Source organism: Calidris pugnax, unplaced genomic scaffold (assembly GCF_001431845.1).
Source record: "Calidris pugnax isolate Ruff unplaced genomic scaffold, ASM143184v1 scaffold17, whole genome shotgun sequence".
NCBI lineage: Eukaryota > Metazoa > Chordata > Aves > Charadriiformes > Scolopacidae > Calidris > Calidris pugnax.
Window position 1 is genome coordinate 4,928,793 of NW_015090794.1, and position 20,162 is coordinate 4,948,954.

Here is a 20,162-nt window from a genome sequence, read left to right on the forward strand (position 1 = left end):
GGGATGCCTGTACGAAGCGTGAAGCGGGGCGAGGGGCGGGGCGGAGCGCTGCCGGTGGGAGGGGCTTAGGGGAGGGGGCGGGGCATGCGGCCGCCGCGGGGCCTGAGGGGGGCGCTGCTGCCGGCCGGCGCGCGCGGGTGGTGGGAGCCTTGGCGCGAGTCTCCTGTGAGGGGCGGCCGTTTCCCCGGGGCCTTGGCTCCGGCTCGTCTCCTCACAGGTTCGGCTTGGATGAGCCCCGCCACCTGCCCCACGGCCTGGTCCTTCGTCGCCCTCAGGAATCCCTGACCCCAAAGGTGTTTTTTAACCGAGGCACAGGGGGATTTCTGCCGGCCCTCAAGGGGCCTGCCCCCAGGGCCTGCCATCCCCTGAGGGAAACAAGGTGCCCAGGGAGAGGAGAGCAAGCGACTTGGCCAAGGACTGTGGAACTATCATAGATCTGTGTTTGCCACGAAAAATATTACCTCATGTTTCACAGGTCACTCTCTATCCCTTTGAAACTTTGGGCATTGGCTTAAATTTCTAGAGCTGGTTCTGTAGCATTGGTCAAATCACGGGAAGTGGAAGGACCGATTCACAGAGGTTTCTCCAGACATTACATAACCGTGGAGTGCCACAGAAGCACAATCTTGCGTTGCTGTCTGTGCTGTATGCTTGGAAGAGAACCTAATTAATCTTGACTAGAAACCTCATCCAAATACAGTGATTTTTGATGATGTGCTTCTCCATGGATTCAGCTACATTGAAGCTTAGGGGAATCTGCAGCCAATAAATGAACAATGCACCAAATGTGGGAAACCAGCCTGGTTTTGGCCACAGTAACTCTCTGCCTTCAGTACTGTCACTCTGCCATGGGAATGCTGAACTAAATTAGTCTAGCAGCCCCCACATCTACAGGTACTTTAAAAATGTCTAATTGCTTACATATATTTTCCCTTCTAACAATGAACACCCACTTATTTTTTCCAGAGCAGCACAACTGGTCTATAGAGAACATACCAGGAAGCCAAGCGGCCCATTGCCTGTGCTGTTTCTTTTTATGTAAGTCTTTTATGTAGATGGGAGACTATACAAACAAAATGGAGATATTAGTGAAGTAGTCTTAAGGTGTTAACAGCAATCAGTAGGACTTACTGTTTGGAGGACCAAGAGCTGTACTTAGGTTCTATTGAAATTGCCAATTTTTGACAGATTTTCTTAAGGGTGGAGAAAATAGTAAGACTTTTGATGAAAACCAGCTGAAATTGTTCCCTTTAAACAGGAAACAATTGGTGCATGGAAGCAGTGGGACAATTGATTTTTTTTATTTAAAAGATTTAGAAATTATGTTGCACCAACAATGGTAAGCCAGCAGCCTTGAAAAGAAGTTATTTCCAAGAATCATCTGCAACTATCCTATAAACTGGCTTTAAGTGGTATTTAAACAGCTTTTAATACAAGCATTATATAAAAGTCTGCCTCAAAATGTGTTTGTCTTCAAATAACTCAGCTTCATGGCAAAGGGAATAAAGGAAGGAAGAGTGGAGAGGGTACACAAAGGGAAGATATGGTTTTCCTTGGCTTTTGATATGCAGGCAAATCTGCAGTCAGAAATAGTGACAGAATCCAGTTTTCATACCCTGCAGGCTGTGTGGTCACTTTATCTTTCTCAAGAGTTATTAGGAGATGAGTACATGCCTAAGGATGCCATGTGGGAGGACACAGCTAGCTATAGGTTCTCCAGAAATCTTTGGGGCCTCAGACAGAGCTGCAGTATTGACAGATAGGCAGCCTAAATCAAATTGCTCCTCTTGGATTGAAACGTTGCCCTAGATGTAGACCAATGCCAGACTTCCCTGGTGTGGTGCTGGAGTGGGTGTTACTGGTGTGGTGCTGGGAGGGGGCTCGGAACCCACCTGCCACAGTGTTCTGAGCCGTTGCTAGGAGTTGTTACCTGCTCATCTGCTGGTAGACTTCCTCCAGAGGCCATCATGGAGCAGCAGCACATTTCCAAGAGGCTCGTCTAGCATACGCCTGCCCAGGGGTTTTGGATCCACAGAAAAAACTCTTCCTCTGGACTCCATGGAACATACAGAGTCTTCGTCAGCAGCTGGAGATGAAACTAAGAGTGAGTTTCCATCTCTTTTGGTCATTTCTTCCTCCTCACTGCTGCCCCAGCACTACTCTTCCATTCCTGTATTTCAGTATCTCAAACTTTTTAAGTCCTTGTGCTACCAGACAGTTCATCTTCTTCAGAGAGCCCCCAGTGCCCCAAATTTTCTTAGTATCAAGAGGCGCTCCTGCTCTTGAGCTGAAATGTTTGGAACAGAATCATAGGCAGATGACAAAAGGAAAAGGATGTTTCTTCAGCAGAAGAGGATGGAATGAGATCCTATGCTGCTACCTGCAGAAAGTGCAGAATTGAAGGGTGACCTTGGAGAAAATCAGGACAGTGTTAGGGGAACTGTAATGTAAGTTTTCTCAAGTGTCTAAACTTTTGGTAGCATAGAACAAAGAGAAAATCCACCTTCCCTGGAGACTAGATAGACTGCCATCAGGTACAGTGATGAGAGTGACAAGAGTCTCATCTAGAAGTGTGAATCTTAGCATTCTTCCTAAATATTTTGTGGGCTTTGGATTAGTCACAGCTTTCATAGTTTTAAGTCTCTTATGTCCAGCAAGATAACTTCATGCAATAAGAAGCTTAAAATCAGGATTCTGGCTTCTAATTAAAGTTAGCTACATTCGTTATTAGTGGTTTTTGTTTGTTATTTCACTGCTGATCATTTGCTGACCTACAACTGCTCATGAATTTTGATGGAATTTGCTGAATAATTTTGGCTAGAAATAATATAAAGTAACCTTACTTCGTATCATCTGTTTACATTTATTGGCCTGGGAGTTAATTAGCCATTCTGGAAGTAGGAAACTAGGATTCAGTTCCCCCTTCTGGCTGACAAAGATTGAAACACACATGTATTGAAAAGTGACCAAGAACACCATAGGAAAGGTTTTGATTCCTTCTACTGATCCTGTTCCACTTTGCATAAATTCCTGAGCCAGAGAAACAGCAGCAGGTCAGACATCCAACCTCTCAGAAACATCAATACATGATAGTGTGTTCCAGAGTGGGTCTTCCTTTGCTTTTGTTGCATGACCGTGAAAATTAAGGATTTCATCCAATTGAAATGTAGTATTCTACTGAAGAACAAAAAAAAAAAAAAATTAAAAATCCTTCCTTATTCACTGAGAAGGAAAAACAAATTAAAACCATTCCTATAGACATTCTGAGCTGTCATTTAGAGCCTGATCCAAAGCTTTACTGAAGCCACTGGAAAGATGACCAAGTTTCCGTATATTACAGAAGAGGGGTAAAGTGCTGAGAATTTTAATTAAGTGCTTCCAGACTGTTGGAGATGGTCTCAAGCAGTTAAATTATTGCTACCCTTCTGTCAGAAGTGAAGTTTAGAGATTACATCTTAAATCAGAGACAAAAAAGTAATTTTTAACAGAAAACAGTTTGTTTTAGGAGTCTTAAGCACTCATGTGACAGTCTTAACTTTTTCTGGCTCTTGATGAGAAGAGGCTTGGGAGACGGAGGATTTACTTTATTGCCCTATTATATTTCTTGGTGGAGACACTGGGATAATGTCATTTATATTGTATTACTTGTATTATGCATTATAATGGATAGCGGATGTTCAAGAGTATTTTATTTCTCTAGCTGCTAAATATGGCAAGTACAGTCCCTTCCCTAAAGTCAGCTGTAGGGTGTGAAAGCAATCTGCTGGAAATTTAGAAATTAATCTCCTCTATAAATATTGATTTGAAAAATCAAATTTTTATTGGAATTAAATCTTTTGTTGAAGTCCTTAACAGCTGACAAATCCTCTGTTATGTTATTCTGTACCTGTTCTCTACCTTCCCTGAATATATCACCATTTGTAATGAATACTTAGCAGCAGTATTGCTTTTTCTGTTGGTAAAATGTGTGACTTTAAAGAAATGAGTATATTTATTTGCAGAAAGTTAGTTTATGGAGTACACTAACTTTTTATAAGCGTTACTATTATGGCTTTTTGGCAGCAACTCAGCAGGCATTGCCTATCTCGAGAAGCAATTAAGGATGAGGGACTTAACTGTATGGACAATTAAAAATGGGTACAGAACCTGCTCAAACATTTCCTCAGATGTTTTATTGAAGAATGATATCACACTTTCAACAAGTAAAATTTTCCTCTCACTTTTTGAAGGGCAATTGCCACCACTGGAAAATGTCTCTCAGCACATGCTGATTGCAGCATTAAATGCAAATATTAGGATGAGTGAACAAGGATTGGGTCTCATAATCATACAGAATGGGCCATATCTCCAGATAACAAGCCTTGTTGAGAAAAGCTCTGCAGCTAAAGATGGAAAGCTAAAACCAGGTAAAAAGAAACCACAGTGATATTCAAATTTAATAGCATTGAAAATATTCTTGTTCCATGTTTATGCTTTGAGCCTGTCTCTGATTTATTTACACTTACACAGATCAAAAGAAACTCAATTTAAAATTACAGAGAAAAGAAACTAGCACAAACTGTATAAAGCTCAGTGCCAGCATTCCATTGTAATGAAATACCTGTGATCTTAAAATAGCTGATATGGGTGACTGTTTCATAATCAGACTAAGATTTAAGTCTATATATTGTTCTCCAGCAAAAACAGATTTCCTGTTCATCAGCGGGGTTGTCCAAAAACAGTTTGACTATTACCTTTGTATAGCAACTAACTGGAATAATATTCTTTGTTCAGTGCATTGTTGTTTGAGTCATTTCACTCTAACACAAAACTTCCCCAAGGCTTGACATTAATTTGCATTATTGTTTGCTTTTTGTTTCTCTTTATTATACAGAGTAGTTACAAAGTGGCAATGGACTAAGCTCTGTGCTCTAACAATCTACACAGGTGTTCGTTTGCTAAATGCTTTAAACCTGAAATGTGCCATATCAGTACCAACAGACTATTACTAGTTATTAAGGTTTCTAGTGGAACATCAGACTCCTGTATTAAGCTTGTAATTGAAAGCTCTGTAAATTTGACTGCTTCGTATGGGTCCCTAGACCAATTACATTAGACTCATGAACTACAGTTTGGGGATGACAGCGTGCTATGTTATTACCATTTATTAAATTGTCTCTAACATAGAAATCTATGAAGCTAAGACTTGAGTGTAATGAAGTAATTCAGAAATTTACTGGCTGCATATTGAAAAATCATATCTTTAAATTAGAACAATTTTCCCAGCATTGCCTTTATAATTTTGGCAGTCCTTTCTTCTCACACCTTTCAGAGAGAATTAGAATTCCAAGCACTAGGAAGAAAGATCTACTTCTGTGATGCAATAAAAGAGACCAAGTGGAGTTCTTAACCTCTTTTTGAGCTAGGCTTTGCACTTTTGATCCAAGTATAAAAATCAGTGGAAAAATCATGAGCATAAAATAGAAATGGATTTGGATTTGAACAAGTACTTTTTATTTAGTTATTATCTTAGGAGTTGATAGCTTTCATCTATCCCCTAAAAAACCAAAACCCTATGGTATACAAAATCATATATATGATATGGATTTCGTGGGGTTTTTTTACATCTATAAGGTAAAATAATACAGAATATTAATCACCGAAACTAAATAGCTCTATTTGCAACAATGTGAAAAAGGCAAGCTCCAAAAGCATTTTCAATAAAATTAACAGAGGTAGTGGGAGGCACTAATGTCTTAAAACCCTACAGTTAGACTCACCAAACTCATTTGTACATATGCATGCCTTGTTCTCCGCGCCAGTAAAAAGAAACAGGGCTGCTTAGTATGTGTGTTTCCTCAAAACCACCTTCATAGTGCAACCTCCACATAAGTCTTCAGTGGCCACTAAATGATATCACGATCACAAAACTGATAAGTGAGCTGAGAACTGGGTGGTTCAGAGTCTAGATGCTGGAGCAGAGGAAGAGAATTATCTACTTCTGCAGTTCAGACGTGGCTTTGACTCACCTCAGCAGTGTTACCAGCACAGTACGGGCAGTAAAAAACAGAATTCTGAAAGAATCTATTAAAAGCCAGGAGTGTCTTGCAGATATTTTAAAGCCCAAGTACAATATCTCTATGCATTTTGAAACATGTAATTTGGGTGATTAACCTTTGGACGAGAACTTACATAAAACTGTTGATAAAATGTTTTCTGTTGCTTTTTTATTATCTGCTGTCCTGGTACTTGTTCCAGAACTACTTATTTGCACCCCAGTAGAACCAGTATCTTGTGATAAGCTAGAGTGGAGAGAGGATGTGATGATGACAGTAGTAGGAAGAGCAGTTAGTGGCAAAAGTGAACAAAAAAATGGTAGTCAGTGGTTCAGGTAGACAGCTTTAAAGCCTGTCAATTTTTGCTATAGGCATTTTTAACCCAAAAGGGTTAAGAAGAAAATAGAGCAGACGGAGAGAGACTCCTTGCTCTGCCTAATATGGCAGCAGACAGCTGTACCGCTTGTTTAAATCCCCTCTGCTGTTCTGTTGCAGTTCAGTACATAATGTTTACTGAAACCGCTCCTCTGTGCAACTGTTTCTGCCAGGCTGCTGATGGAGCTGTAGTGCATTGCAGATGGATTCTGCTTGCCTTTTGCAGTCTCCAAAATTACAGGTTTATCCAGTAATTGCAACTCCTCCCAGACCCTCAAAGCCCATCATGTTATACCCCATGGCATACATAGGTTTTGGGGCTTTGGTGCTTTCTTGTTCCTGGCTGCAGTGCTGCTTTTTGCAAAGCTGCAGCTCAGTGCTTTCCACTGGCAGGAGGTGGTAAGAACATTATTTGTAGCTTATCCCTTAAAAGAAAATAACAAATAAACAAAACATCACCACCACTTTTTGCTGGAACTCTTCAGTTAGATTCTGCACCAGCTCTTGCAGGCGTCTCCTGCTTCTCCCCCAGCTTTGCTTGACATTGTGTGACAACCTACCCATGTGTTGGGTGTCCTCAGCACAGAGGGACAGGCACCACCCACAGAGGAACGTCAAACCCTGGAATCCTCCAGGGGCACAGACACACACAAGGTGACACAGCTGTTACACAGATTCTCCAGCATCCACCTGGGTAACCTCAGCCACTGCAGAGGAAGGGGTCTGCTTGGCTCCGTACCAACCGATGCACAGCAAGGTGACACACAAGGGTAGGCAGCAGAGACGTATAGACAGGGTATTCCAGCTGTGAAAAAGTTCAGGGATGCCATGGCCAGATGCCAGCAGAACTGTTAGGAGTGCAGCTGTGTAACCTCGACTCAACCTTGCTGGAATCTGGTCCCAAACAGCAGTCCTGGTCAGACTATTTACTGTTGTACTTTTATCTTGCTTAAAAAAACCCACAGAAAGGGAAGGTAGCACTGAACAGGCAATCTAAAGTATAGCACAATCATTCAAAAAAAATCCCAAAGTAAATAAAGGACTGCAGCTTTCCTTAGTGTTGTGAAAAGGTTAGTCATTAAGAGCTAAAAAACTTTCATTAAAAAAGAAAGCAAAACCAAAATTGCATCCAGTTGGTTTGAAGAGGTGCTAAACACATGCTTTTATATACAAATGTAAAATTATAGTGGTTAAGACTATGTATTTTGTAATATGAAAATAAAAAAAATTGCAAAAGTCTCTTAAACTGACTACTGTACATTTTGTTCCTTGGCAGGTGATGTTCTAATAAAAATTGGACATACTAACGTTTTAGGATGGACTCTGCGAGAGCTTAGGCAACTCCTGCACGACATTCCTATAGGAACTTCTCTACAAATCAGAGTTTACAGAGATTTTGTTGAAGTACCTCATCACTGGCAAAATGCAGCTGAATTCATTCCTGAAGTAAAGCTTCCTGTGATGACAGCAGAGTAAGAAATAAGTATTGTGCATAACTAAAATTTCACACCTTGCTTATTATTCTAGCAAGAAAGAATAAATAGCGTAATAGCTTTTTCATTTTAGGATAAAACATTAGTCTAAAGATTTACTTTCATTTATTTTTCTGAAATAGAAAACTGTGATTTGAGATGAACAAACACCAAAAGTTTACTTTCCTAGTTACAGTGAGGACAGGGTCAGGGCAGACATTAATTTTAGATATGCCCCTTCCCACCTCCAGAGAGACCATAAAAGGTCTGGCTGCCAATGTCACTGAAGTCCAAGAGGCTGTGGATTTGTAATAGCCAAGGCCATCATCAGCTACTTACCATTGTCTACATCCAAGGTGGAGGTCATGCTACAACTATGTAAAAAGCTTATTGCTTTCTTAATCAAACTACTGACAGCGGTTAACGATTAGGACTTTTAAAATTAAACTTCAGGAAAAATAAACTCTTCTTGTGAGAGCCGCTACATACAGCAGCTTTTAAAAATATATTGCTCTCAATCCTAGAGGTGGCTCAAATAGCCAGCATAATTAATCTAGATGGGATATAAAGCAGTTACAAGTTTTCCTGAGGCACAAAGTTTTAATAGAAAAGAAACCTCAGGGTAGGGGAAGGAACAGAAGTACAAAAAGAAGATAATTAGGCTAGAACACCATAACGGAAGCTCAGGCAGCAAGGTGATTAAACCTCTACGCTTAGGTTTAAATACATCAAGTTATTCACTATTCTGAAGGAGCAGAAAAAGGACAGCTTGCTTTTCCGTTGACCAAATTTCAATTTAGCTCTTAGAGTCCAAAGGAAACTGTGCAAAGGACTATGAATAATAGTATTAGTTTGATATTGGAGAAGCTTCAGAAATAAGTATTTGCAGAAAGACTTAAGACTCTCTGAGTAGTTAACTAAAAGGCTGTGGGAATTATTGCACGTTAAAGTAATACCATGCTGTTTATTTTCAGCACAAGTGAAGATGCTGAGGATGAAGACAACACCGGGTCCAGTAATGACGATGACGTAGACCTGGAAACTTTCCAGCATGCATCTTCCCAGTCACACTGTTGTGAGTTCACACAGAAGTTCCCAGCAATATCTGATACGGGCCAGACACTCAGGGTAGGCACAGCCACTGGTTGTGATGCTGTACTTCACAATGATGCTGATACATTGTGCAATCCTAAATTTGATGCTCGTGGCGTTAGACCTCCTTCATACTGGGGTATGGAAAACAAAGAGACCAGTTCCACTCCCTCCTGCCCTTCTGCATCAGATACATCCCAGCTGGAAGAATTTACCATTGTTTCAGAATAGCTCAAAACGTGACTTCTTCAAAACCTAAATTTCTGTTTTCTTTCAATATATGCCTAGACTTCAAAACAAACAAAAAAAATATCTGAGTGTCCCAAGATATCTGAAATGATATATTAGCTATGTAAAGCTTTTTCAGCAATGCCCTCCCCTCAAAGATGTCTATCTTTCTACTTGTGGAGAAGCCATTCAGAAGCACTGTCTCTGCCAGTCACAGACAAGCAGCAGTCACAAGCTCTAAGAAAGTCTAATATATTCATCTTTGCTTAAAGGTAAGTTTGTTCATTTACTTGATATAAGGATGGCACATTCAGTTTATCAATAACTTTTCCTGAACATACAAGAATTCATGGACAAATCAGTGGCAATTACAGTATTTGTCTACATCACAGTCATGATTTTTGATATATCTATTTTTTACATCAACTAAAAGTCACTTTATTTTCTGACTGTAGTTTTAGGTTCAGTGTACAGAACCAGACTTATCAGGATTAGATGCTATTTTCAGTAGAAAAAAACAAACACATTGTATGAACTCAGCACTTTATTTGATGAGTGCAAGCCCACAATTACTCCAGATTAATTTTCTGAAAGAACTGAATTCATAAATAACAAGTTAGTAGTAATTTAGAACATAGGTGACTTAGAGGTCAGGTCCATCTTGAATCCGCATCCCGGTTTTGTTTTTACAACTCATCGAGGAAAGGAGTATTTCCCAAATCCCCACTAGCTGCCATTGATTTCTTCCCATTGACAAACTTCTTTGCAGCCTGAAAATAAATCACAAATATAGATATAAGGAAATATCCACTACAACAGAGTTTATCTTCCTGTTCATAGTCTCAGCTTCAAGTTATTAAAACAAAGCAATCCCAACACTACTATATCAAGGCCAGGCTGGATGGGGCTTTGAGTGACGTGCTCTAGTGGGAGGTGTTGGGGGGTTGGAACTCAATGATCTTTAAGGTCCCTTCCAACTCAAACCCTTCTATGATTCTATAGTACACCAAGTAAACAATTTCCTTTTTGCTGTCTAAACTTCATTACTTCTGATTTAGTTTCTTGTTACTTTTTAATCAAAACAGAAATGGCAGAATGACCTCAGATATAAAAGGCACAAACTCTTTGAAAATGATTATTCTGAGAATAATTATTACACCAGAAGATACAGTGGCTCTCTCCTTACTACTTACTATTGCTAGTTGCTACTGCAACACAAATTAGCAGTGACTGTGAAAAAACAGTTTTCTTATCTTAGAATTTCTCTTTCTGATGGATTTCTGTATGAAGTTTGCTTCAAGTATAAGTAACACGATAATCTGGAGTAACAACTCAGTTGTTAATTTATCATTAAGCACACTAAATGTTCTAGACTGGGGAATCCTAAAAGCCTTGACACAGAAGTGCCTGCGCTGCAACGAATATGAAGTTTTCCATGAATATTAGTTGGCAGTCTTGGTAAATTTAAGTGAAGTAGATAAGAATTTCACATACTCAGCTATACTAGTTTTGTAGTATAAGGATTAAAGGGTCTTCTGTTAATAAAGTAAGTAAAGACATCAAAAGATGGGATTTGTAAATGAGTTGCTTTTTTTGAAGATAGTATATGTGTGTGTTTACAAACACAAAGAAATGAGCACCAGTTTTGTATAAAACAAATTTACACAGTGATTAAGAAACACCTGTAGATGCCGACACATACTTACATTCACAACATCAGCAGTGGCTACAGAGTCGATTTTTTGAGCAACAACAGATGGTGATGTGTGTGTGCCAGAAACCAGTGACTCGGAGCCAATTTCATTCAGTAACCCTTCTGCAGACTCCACTGACATCAAATAGGTGGCTTTCAGCTGATTTCTGCCATCAAACAAAGCATTAAGGATGAGTGAGCATCTAATTCCTGTTATTACCTTCCCCACTGCCCCTGGAAGTGCAATGAGTTTTTGGTGCTTTTTAAGTTTTCAAGATTCCTCTTCATTTTGAAGTCTTTTCAAGTACGGAAGGGTTCTGTAGTTAGAGAAGAAGCCCCACAAATAGGCCAAGCATGAAAACGACAGGGCAGTTGAACATCTACTGCCTTGGAGTGATCAGCCACCCCACACAATCAGAAAATCTGTAGCTCAGAATTTGTTTCTGTTTGAAGCGACTAATGCAGGTACCCCAGGAATGAGACAAACTAATCTATTAAGGTTAAAAATTAAGAAACTGGAATGCTTTTTAAACTTATCAAGAACAGATGTAAGCAGAACAATTTTACTGTAAGCGACAAAGCAGCAATGAATGTAAATGGTTTGGCTCCGACAGGAAGTTTATACTGTTTCTTCTGTTTCACGTAGCCTCACTGCTACATATGAAAGTCTTATTTTTATATGCTAGTTCTTTTGTTATTTTTTAAAAGTCAAAACAGTAGAAAATGGTTTATTCCAATAGAATACGATTAAGTAGCTTGGTATTTTTGACTGAATTGCAAGAGCCTGCAAATATCACTGACCTTGAATTAGGGTTTTTTGGTTGGTTTTTTTTTGTCACTAAAGGAAAAAGGGTAATAGAGAAAGTATGTGATATGCGAAGCCATTCCAGAAGGGAAACTCAAAAAAAAAAAAAAAAGCCACGGCACTGCGTGTAACACCCTAATACTAGGCAGCTTTGTTACAAAAAAAACCCAAACACCAACCCAAACACTAGCAAACAAAACAAACTCATAACACACAAAACTAATAATGCCAAACATAAAGGTCCAGAATTCACCATTTAGCTATTAGTGATTAAGGTACAGCCAATCATGTCTAGGTTATCATGTTTTGTGTAATCAAGCTTTACATGAGTCTTGTATTTTATGTATGCGACAATATTTTAATTTTGGTACTTGAGTGAATTTGTACTATATTGTTGCATTGTGCAACTACAGTTTCAGAGGCTCAGGACAGTTTAACACCACTTGGAGATCAAGCACTGACTAATGTGGCACAACCTTTTACAAATTAGAGAGCCTAAAACTTTGTTGGCATTACTGCAGATCTAATAGTAATTTTCCACATCTCAAATATTCCTAGGGACACGTATTTCGAGCACTTGGATGTAGCATCACTAATTCAGTGCTTTACACTTGCAGACCTTCATTACTACTATTCTTTGAAGATGCAGAAAATTGCTTAATATAATTGTTTTGGGAATTGCTGTAGTGCGACTGTAAAGTGAATTACCTAAATAATGCAATTTAAGTTTCTAATTTAAATACATCTTAATACTACAGAGTGTGATTAAAACGACAGAATCTGCTGATACTTGCTAATTTCTTACGTTGAAACCGTTTTCAGAAAACATTAACACTTGTCTGACAAGTTTCTATTAGGAAATACCACTACCAGAGAACCAGTACAGCTTTGAAAAAAAAAAAAGAGTATTGACAGTGCTTCAGTTTAAATGCAGGAAAGCGAGCTGTTGCCCATGGAAATAATTACAAGACAATGATAAGCTTTGCTGTACAGAATATTCTTAAGTGTTTGACAAGTAGCTACATGTTAAAAAACTTCTCTTTACAACACACACAAGTTCTTTATGCACTTACTTTGCATTTGTGACATCGGCATCAGTGACACCGCCCTGAGCAACTGCCTTTATCTGGTTCAAAGCAGCTTTAATGACCTGAAGAAAATTAAATAATTTAAGACTTCTTCCCACATTAAATTTCAACATGTTATTTTTCTTATCTGACATCTTAAAAACCTCAGGGAGAGCAGCTGACCGTGCTAGGATTGTCTGCCTGAACTCAATTCTGAACAGCTTTAGAACAAAACTAAAAGCACTGTAATAAATGCCCAAATGAGACACAAAAAAAGTGTGGATTTAAGCTGCAACATCACATTAATTTGTATAGTCTCACCATTTTTCTTGAGTATTCAGTTCTGCCAGCTTCAAAAGCCACCACATTCCTCATGTCATGCTTTGGCTTACACATGTAAATCGGCAATTACAGTCAGCAATTCGAGGTATTTTACTACTACTATTAGGTATTTGTACTTCCCAGAAAGCAAGTCTCACCCCCAGCTTAGAGCTATATCATAACCGAACATGCAGCTTTCTTATATAAGAAACCAGATGAATTGACTTTTCTTTAGATTAATCAGTCACCATCTCAAATCAAAACACTACTTTGAGGGTTATGTTGTCAATACTTCAATTCTAATCGGCAACTCACCTCCCCAGCATTTGGAGCTTGGGATATGGTATAAACCCCAAAGAGCCCAGAATCAGAGTAATTAACGTTAAATGCGGAAGCCTGCAAAACAAACATCATCATCATCATCATCAACTGTTTCAAGTATCAGAACAACTCAGCATCAAGCAAAGGAAAACTATTAGGATCTAAAATACTGTAATTCAGGAAGCTAAACTCCCTCTGTGCAGAGAAGAGACCAGATTGGAAGGCTGCCGCTGAAATATCATAACTTGTGCAAGAACGAACTAATTAAGATTCTAGCTGGAGGTAGTAACCTCCCAAAGGATAATATGCATTTTACTGTACAGCAACCCTTTGAACTTACATCAAATGGCTGGGTGGTTGCTTTAGCAATACCCTGGGAGAGTTTGCTGGTCACGTTGCTTCCCCTCTTGATAAGGGGTCCAGCACCCAAAACATGCTGGAGAACACTGAAGGCGTTTGCTTCTGCACTTCCAACGGCAGCTCCTTCTGTGACAATCGCAGCATGGACAAGGCTATCACCGTTCTGCTGCCTGATTTCTCCTAAAAATACAACAACAGAATAAAAGGTAATGCAGTGTTCAGTAAGAAGCTACTGTACATTCAGAGGTATGGAAAGGAAACATTTCTATCCAGGAATCAGCTTCACGAAAGAGAACCCAGGGTGTGAAGTTACTGCATGGCCACTCAGGAAGATGGTAAGAAGCTGTCAATAGGCTGTAGGTCATTTTAGTAAGTCCTTTACATGCAAACATTTTCTTGCAATCACAAAACTAAGTACCTTCCTACGCCTTATTTGAACCTGACCCTAAACCAGAAATGACAAATGATCATAAAACTCAGTGAGTCTCCAGGCAACAAATATCCAGAAAAGCAGCAGACCTTCTGTTCATAGTAATGTTTACCCTGTTTTATAGAAAGTGAAGTTATTCCTGTCAAATATTAGAAGTTGGAAACTTTTCCCCCCATCCATTTACAGAGTGATCCAACAGTCCAACTAAAGAACAGCAATTGCTATTGATATTAGCACAAGATACTGCTCTGAAAGACCTAAGCATTGCTTTCTCTTTCATGAAAGATGTACAACATTCTAACATCTTCCCTAAAAAGAAAGCCTACCATCACTTCTAGACAGTCCTTCATCTAATTTTAAAGGTATCTTCCCCAAAATGCCATGAGAAACCATATGCCAGCTTGTTTTTCACTTTAGGGAATATATGAGCTTGCAAGTAAAGTTTTGTTGGAGATACGGGTTCAGTTTTATCCCAGAAGTTTCCATGGTGAGGAATAACGCTCTGCTTATTTAGATGGGAAATGCCTCTGAACTGTCACTTCCCATGTACAGCATTTAGTACAACAGTATAGTTTTCATTTGCAAATTTGAATAATACTATATTTATAATAAATAGAAAATCAGTCATTCAGAACAGATGCAAGAAACATACTTACCCCCTCGATAGACAGCCTTTGCACTAGAAATACCAGCTCCACTTCGGATATTTAGAAAGTGCTCTGCAACTTGCTTTAAGTCAGAGTGCTTTACACCTGTAATACAATAGTTTATTCCAAGTAACATAATGGCATTGAAAAGCTACATAAAAGTTACATGAAAGTGTTTTAGTTGTATCGTAACATTTCACTTCTACAGAGAACTCAAATTTCTACAGTAGTTTTCCGTTATGCTAACATTTCACTTCACTCAAATTTCTACAGTAGTTTTCCGTTATGAATTGCAGTGTCCAATAAGGACCATACGTACCTATTCCTACAAGAGCCATTCTCGCACTTGTGAAATTGTTCTGTACAAAATGGTGAAGCTGCAACAGTAAATTCACATTTTAGGGGATTTTGTATGAAGAACAAAAATGGCAAGTGTGTTTCTGACATCCACTGTTCAGCCTTATACTTCTTAATGCAGCAAACTCCAACACTTCCAAAAGCAAATGTCTATAGAACAGCATTTTACGCATTCTCCAGTGACAACTACAAAACCCTTATACACAAGAAGACTTGCATTTCATTGACAGTCTTCCTATCAACACCAACCCACTGACATCAACCACCTCTCTAAACGTGAACGTAAGTTCTGTATCCAATAATAGAAGCTGCATGAAAATAAATCATTTTAATACAAGATTAATATGATAGTAAATACTGACTGTATGTTTATTAAATTCATATTCTCTGTCATCTATCCTTGATAAAGAAACTGAAACAGATTTATAACACAATACTAATAAACCTACCTGCTCAGATGTAATTTTTCCAATTCTGTAATCTGGACAATATAAGGGGTTTGCCAGAGCAGTCTTATAAGCTGCAGCATGCAAGTTTTCCAGCACTCCTAAAAGGAACAAAGTTTCAGTGATGATGGTTAATGCAAGAGCCATTTTTAATGAAGATTACAAATGAACTAGAAGTTACCCCAGTGAAATGGAGCTGTGGTCCACCTTAACCACTACAAAGTCTGCAAAAGCAGGTCTGGAATAATCCAATACACATGGAAGTTTCATCCAGACCCTCAGACAACAGAATCTAGTCTGAGGGTTTCTATTCTTTTGCATATAAATAAATATTTAAAAATCTTGCATATGCTCAACACTTTTTGGCCTCAAGAGCAAGCTACAAATGCAATCACTGCATGTGGGAGGGGAAGCAGTAAAAAACAACAAACTCCAACATCCTTTTACTTATAGGATCATCATCATCTTCACTGTAAGCACCTCTTGTTCTTGAGCTTGAGAAAGAATGGTCTATTTATAATACTATTTGTAGCTCAGTGTGAAGTCTCATCTATCTCCCTATTGAGATGACGGATGCCAGTGTCTTCGACTCCCTTCTCATTAGTTTTTTCTTGCATCCAACAGCATCCTACTCAGTCCCCTTTGACATTCTCAAAATATTCTCAAGAGAAAGATGACATTCCTTTCTTCAGAGTTCTGATTCTGAACATAACTGTAACTAGATGATCTCTAGAGGACCCTTCCAACTCTGACAATTCCGTGATAATATGAAATTACTATGAAACCAACCTGTAGTTGGCACAAGTATAAAAAACAAAGATTGTTCTCAATTCTGATTTAAAAAAAATATTCATGCTTCAATATAAGCCAAAGCTTATGAAGGTGATCACGCTTCATGGAGTAGTACAAATGATGCTTATAGTGCGCTACCTGAGTGAACTGGCATGACTAGAGTTAAATAACACAAGATACATCAGAATAGGCTTGGTTTGGCTGAGGCTTTGTGTTTTTTTTTTGTTTTATTGTTTTTAAAATCCACAAACCTAAATTTATAACCGTAAAACTGGAATCATCTTTCAATGTAATGAAAATACACATTTTTTAATACCAAAATAACCATAAAAATTCAAGAAGTCTTTTGTAGAATACTGTTTCCACATCAATGAATAATACCTAAATATTGTTTTCAGAACACAAGCTGCTGCAAATATATTGCACAATCATGACTCGCATGTTCTTTGGCTGTGCTTAAAAAGGTAAATGGAAGCTGTCAAGGAGAATGGTGTAAGTCATCTTCAGCACGTTATTTGCTAAACGTTGCTATGCACAGGCTGGAAAAGTGTGCGAATTTAGAAAAAACCCAAAACATTCCTTAACAGCAGAAAAACAATACCTATTAACAGGGAAAAACTGAAAAATAAAATGGTCACATGACAGAGCAAAAGGCAAACTCTATTTTTTGCACAGTTTTCAATTTTGCTTCAGAGGAGCTGCTTCAAATGCAGTGGATCAGAAAATACACTTACCAACTTGAGGATTCTGAAATGCAATTGCTTTGTCAACTTTCAGCTGGGGCTGAAGATCAGTTACTTCCCATGGTCTGAACTCTGGTGCTGTGGTGACGTTGAGAAGGTACTCCATTACTGTGTCACTAGATTAAAAGAGTTATAAAGGTGTTAAACACAACAGAAGTAGCACACATTTCTTTTGAAGTTGAAAGCAATTCAAACTAATCTGTAAGCAACACATTAACAAAAAAATAAATCACTCGAGCCAGAGTAGTTATTAGCACTGCTTTACAAAATATGAGAACTGAACTTCAGTTCCATAGCATTTGTGTACTCAATAGCATGATACAGAAGCTGAATACTAATACAATAATTTATGGGTTTATTAGAAAGACACGAAAATAGGTATTACTCCTACACTGTAAAATGATAGGTCTCTACTTTACTACAGAGCAGTTTGTAAAGAATGCAATAATTCAGTTTAGAACATATCTAGATACCTACACATAGTCACGCAGGCATTCAACAGAGTAAGTCATTTTCTCTCTTGTTGAGTACACGCTAAATGAGAAAAAATATGAAATCAATTTCAGCAGAGAACACAGAATTAGATTTTCACACATATTCCCATTTGATTGAATTTGTCAGCAAGATATTGACTGGAATATCTAGCTAAACTTTAACCTGCTCAAGATGACTGTTTAAAGGAGTGATAATACACACAGCAGAAATACACAAAACGAAAACTCATATCTTAAGTATTCAAGTAATAGCAAGTGTCTTGTGACCATCAGAATTTCAGATACCATGATAATTCTAGGTAAAACAACAAATACGACTGAATAGCAAAATCTGAATAAAAGTGTGTGTATGTACTAAACAAGGCAATTTAGAAATTATTCTCTCTGGGCAGAAAACATAGTTGGTCTTTTCCACTTGCTTCAACACATTTGTGATTAACAGGAACAAAAAAGGGGAGAATCTCAAATTACATAAAACACTGCTTTTAACCAAATTCTATACAAAACAATCTTACTGGATGATTTCAAGATACATTGCAAGAAAGCAGGTACAGCGAGATCCCTCTTTTATTTCTCTTAGGCTTGTTTTCTAGGCTTTAAACTCTCAAATCATGAAAGCCAACTACAGTCTCAATTGTTCCCAAAATTGCAGTGTGACGAGTGGTATCTATTCACAAAAGATGGAGAAAAAAATAAAATAACAAAATCTACTGATTCCAGGAAGTTTAATCTCAAAGCCTGAAAAGGCAGAAAGAACATTAAGCTTTCTGGACAAATTATATTTTTTACGAGGTACGTAACATTTATATGCTGTTAACTGAAATGTGCTTTTAAAATATCAATCATGGGTGCACTCTTGAACCTTAACCAAATGAAAAGCACGAAAGATGTTCCTTGTCAACATTCACTATTCAAGTACCATCACCACACCAGGCCTACATATTGCCATGCTTATTGTTTTAAGTTTCCTTTAGTCATAGAGCTTGTTTGCATTTTACCAAGACAGATTATCTCTGTGTGTTGTTACAAACCTTAGGCTACCCCCAACAGCTTCAATGCCACGAGTAATCCGGAAAGAAGATGCTCCTTTAGTAGTCTATTAAAAAAAAAAAAAGAAAAAAAAAGGAAAGAAAAAGCACAACTTAAAAATCTACCTATATTAAGAACAGATTTGCCTGAGGTTGTTCAGTGCTCAGGCAAAGTTAGAACAGTAGAACAGTATCTGTTTATTCATTTATACAGAAGTAATATTGAAAAGTAGAGCCAGCTTACTGCATCCCTACCCTCTATCATTTCTATCATCCTCTCTGATTTTCCACCATAACTGTGCACATATTTGCTCACCAAGCCCATTCTAGAATTACCCTGGTTTGCTTGAACATTTAATAGGATTATTTGAATTTGATAAGCCTGACAAAAGCAGGGCAAGGAATGCCTGTACATACTATTTTGCTGACAGCTCTCTGTGGAAAGCGGCGTCAGCCAGCAGTTGAGGAGGCGGCAATAACCAGCTGGGATGTCATTATTTTTTTTCTGCCTGAAACTGATGTGGATGGAGCCCATGCAACAGCAAAGGCACGTCAGCGGTGCTGCACAGCTTTAAGCATGACAGCCTGGCTGGTGTGCGAGAGAGGCCGTGTCTCCATCTGCAGCTACACCCCAACAGCAATGAAGATAAACAGGAACAAGGGGAACAGCCACAGTGGGTCAAGCCTGTGGGACATGTAACCCAATGGCCTGTACCTGACCGTGGCAACAGATGAGGCTGTTTAAATATAACATCCCACAACTCATTCAATGGTACTCCTGAAGTACCTACAGGAGTTACTCCTATTAGCAACTGCTTAAGGACCTGCTATCAATGAATTTGTCTGATTCTTTTTTGAACCTGCTGATAGGTATCTGCCTCCGTAGCATCTCATATAACTGAAGCTAGCCATAAAAGAGAAAGGGAAAACAAGGAGCTTAAAATATCTTGATGTCAGTAGTAAGAAAAACTATTCAGGAATATTACACACACAAAATTGAGTTTGTATCAGCCACCCAAGTTAACTCTTACTGCAGCTTAAAGAAAACGAGTTATGTGCATACCTTCACGTAGATATATTTTATACAGATATAGTTTAAGACACCAATGGGGAGCATAATTCTAAATAAGTATCACTGCCTGTCTTCCAGGAAGTAATGTAATTTCTTCTGCACCTGAACCAGATAACCAAGAATCAATGTGTATTGTTTTCTGCTTTATAAGATCTCTTACATTAAATTTTACCATATCGTTTCTCTTTGCGATCATAAACCTTCCACCACCTCACCTACTGCCAACACAATAACCAAAAGCATAAACACCTACCAAAGTAGATGCAAGACGAAGCAAGTGAGCAGTTCCCAAGTTACTAGGGGTTTCATATCTGCTGCCCGCTTTAATAAACACACCAATTCTTGAAGCCGGAGAAAAGTTTTCCAGAGATGCAATAACTAAGC

General features: G+C 38.5%; 2 protein-coding genes across 2 annotated transcripts in view; one reads left to right on the forward strand and one right to left on the reverse strand.

The window, feature by feature from the left end:
- The first annotated feature begins 3,709 nt into the window (after window positions 1-3,709).
- Window positions 3,710-9,205, forward strand: PDZD9 (PDZ domain containing 9). The gene is given in 4 exon segments (XM_014936195.1): window positions 3,710-3,820; window positions 4,229-4,406; window positions 7,687-7,882; window positions 8,857-9,205. Coding segments are annotated over 4 exon segments (834 nt in total).
- A 523-nt stretch (window positions 9,206-9,728) lies between these two features.
- The window catches only part of LOC106884871 (cytochrome b-c1 complex subunit 2, mitochondrial), a 32,817-nt gene continuing 22,383 nt past the window's right edge, over window positions 9,729-20,162 (reverse strand). Inside the window, exons 4-15 of the mRNA XM_014936600.1 lie at window positions 20,032-20,114; window positions 18,710-18,774; window positions 17,662-17,718; window positions 17,176-17,300; window positions 15,653-15,750; window positions 15,166-15,223; window positions 14,856-14,951; window positions 13,750-13,949; window positions 13,404-13,484; window positions 12,774-12,850; window positions 10,909-11,062; window positions 9,729-9,972 (exon numbers count right to left, since the gene is read on the reverse strand). Coding sequence (XP_014792086.1) covers window positions 9,889-9,972; window positions 10,909-11,062; window positions 12,774-12,850; window positions 13,404-13,484; window positions 13,750-13,949; window positions 14,856-14,951; window positions 15,166-15,223; window positions 15,653-15,750; window positions 17,176-17,300; window positions 17,662-17,718; window positions 18,710-18,774; window positions 20,032-20,114 — 1,178 coding nt within the window. The 3' untranslated portion in view covers window positions 9,729-9,888. The remainder of the gene's footprint in view (window positions 9,973-10,908; window positions 11,063-12,773; window positions 12,851-13,403; window positions 13,485-13,749; window positions 13,950-14,855; window positions 14,952-15,165; window positions 15,224-15,652; window positions 15,751-17,175; window positions 17,301-17,661; window positions 17,719-18,709; window positions 18,775-20,031; window positions 20,115-20,162) is intronic.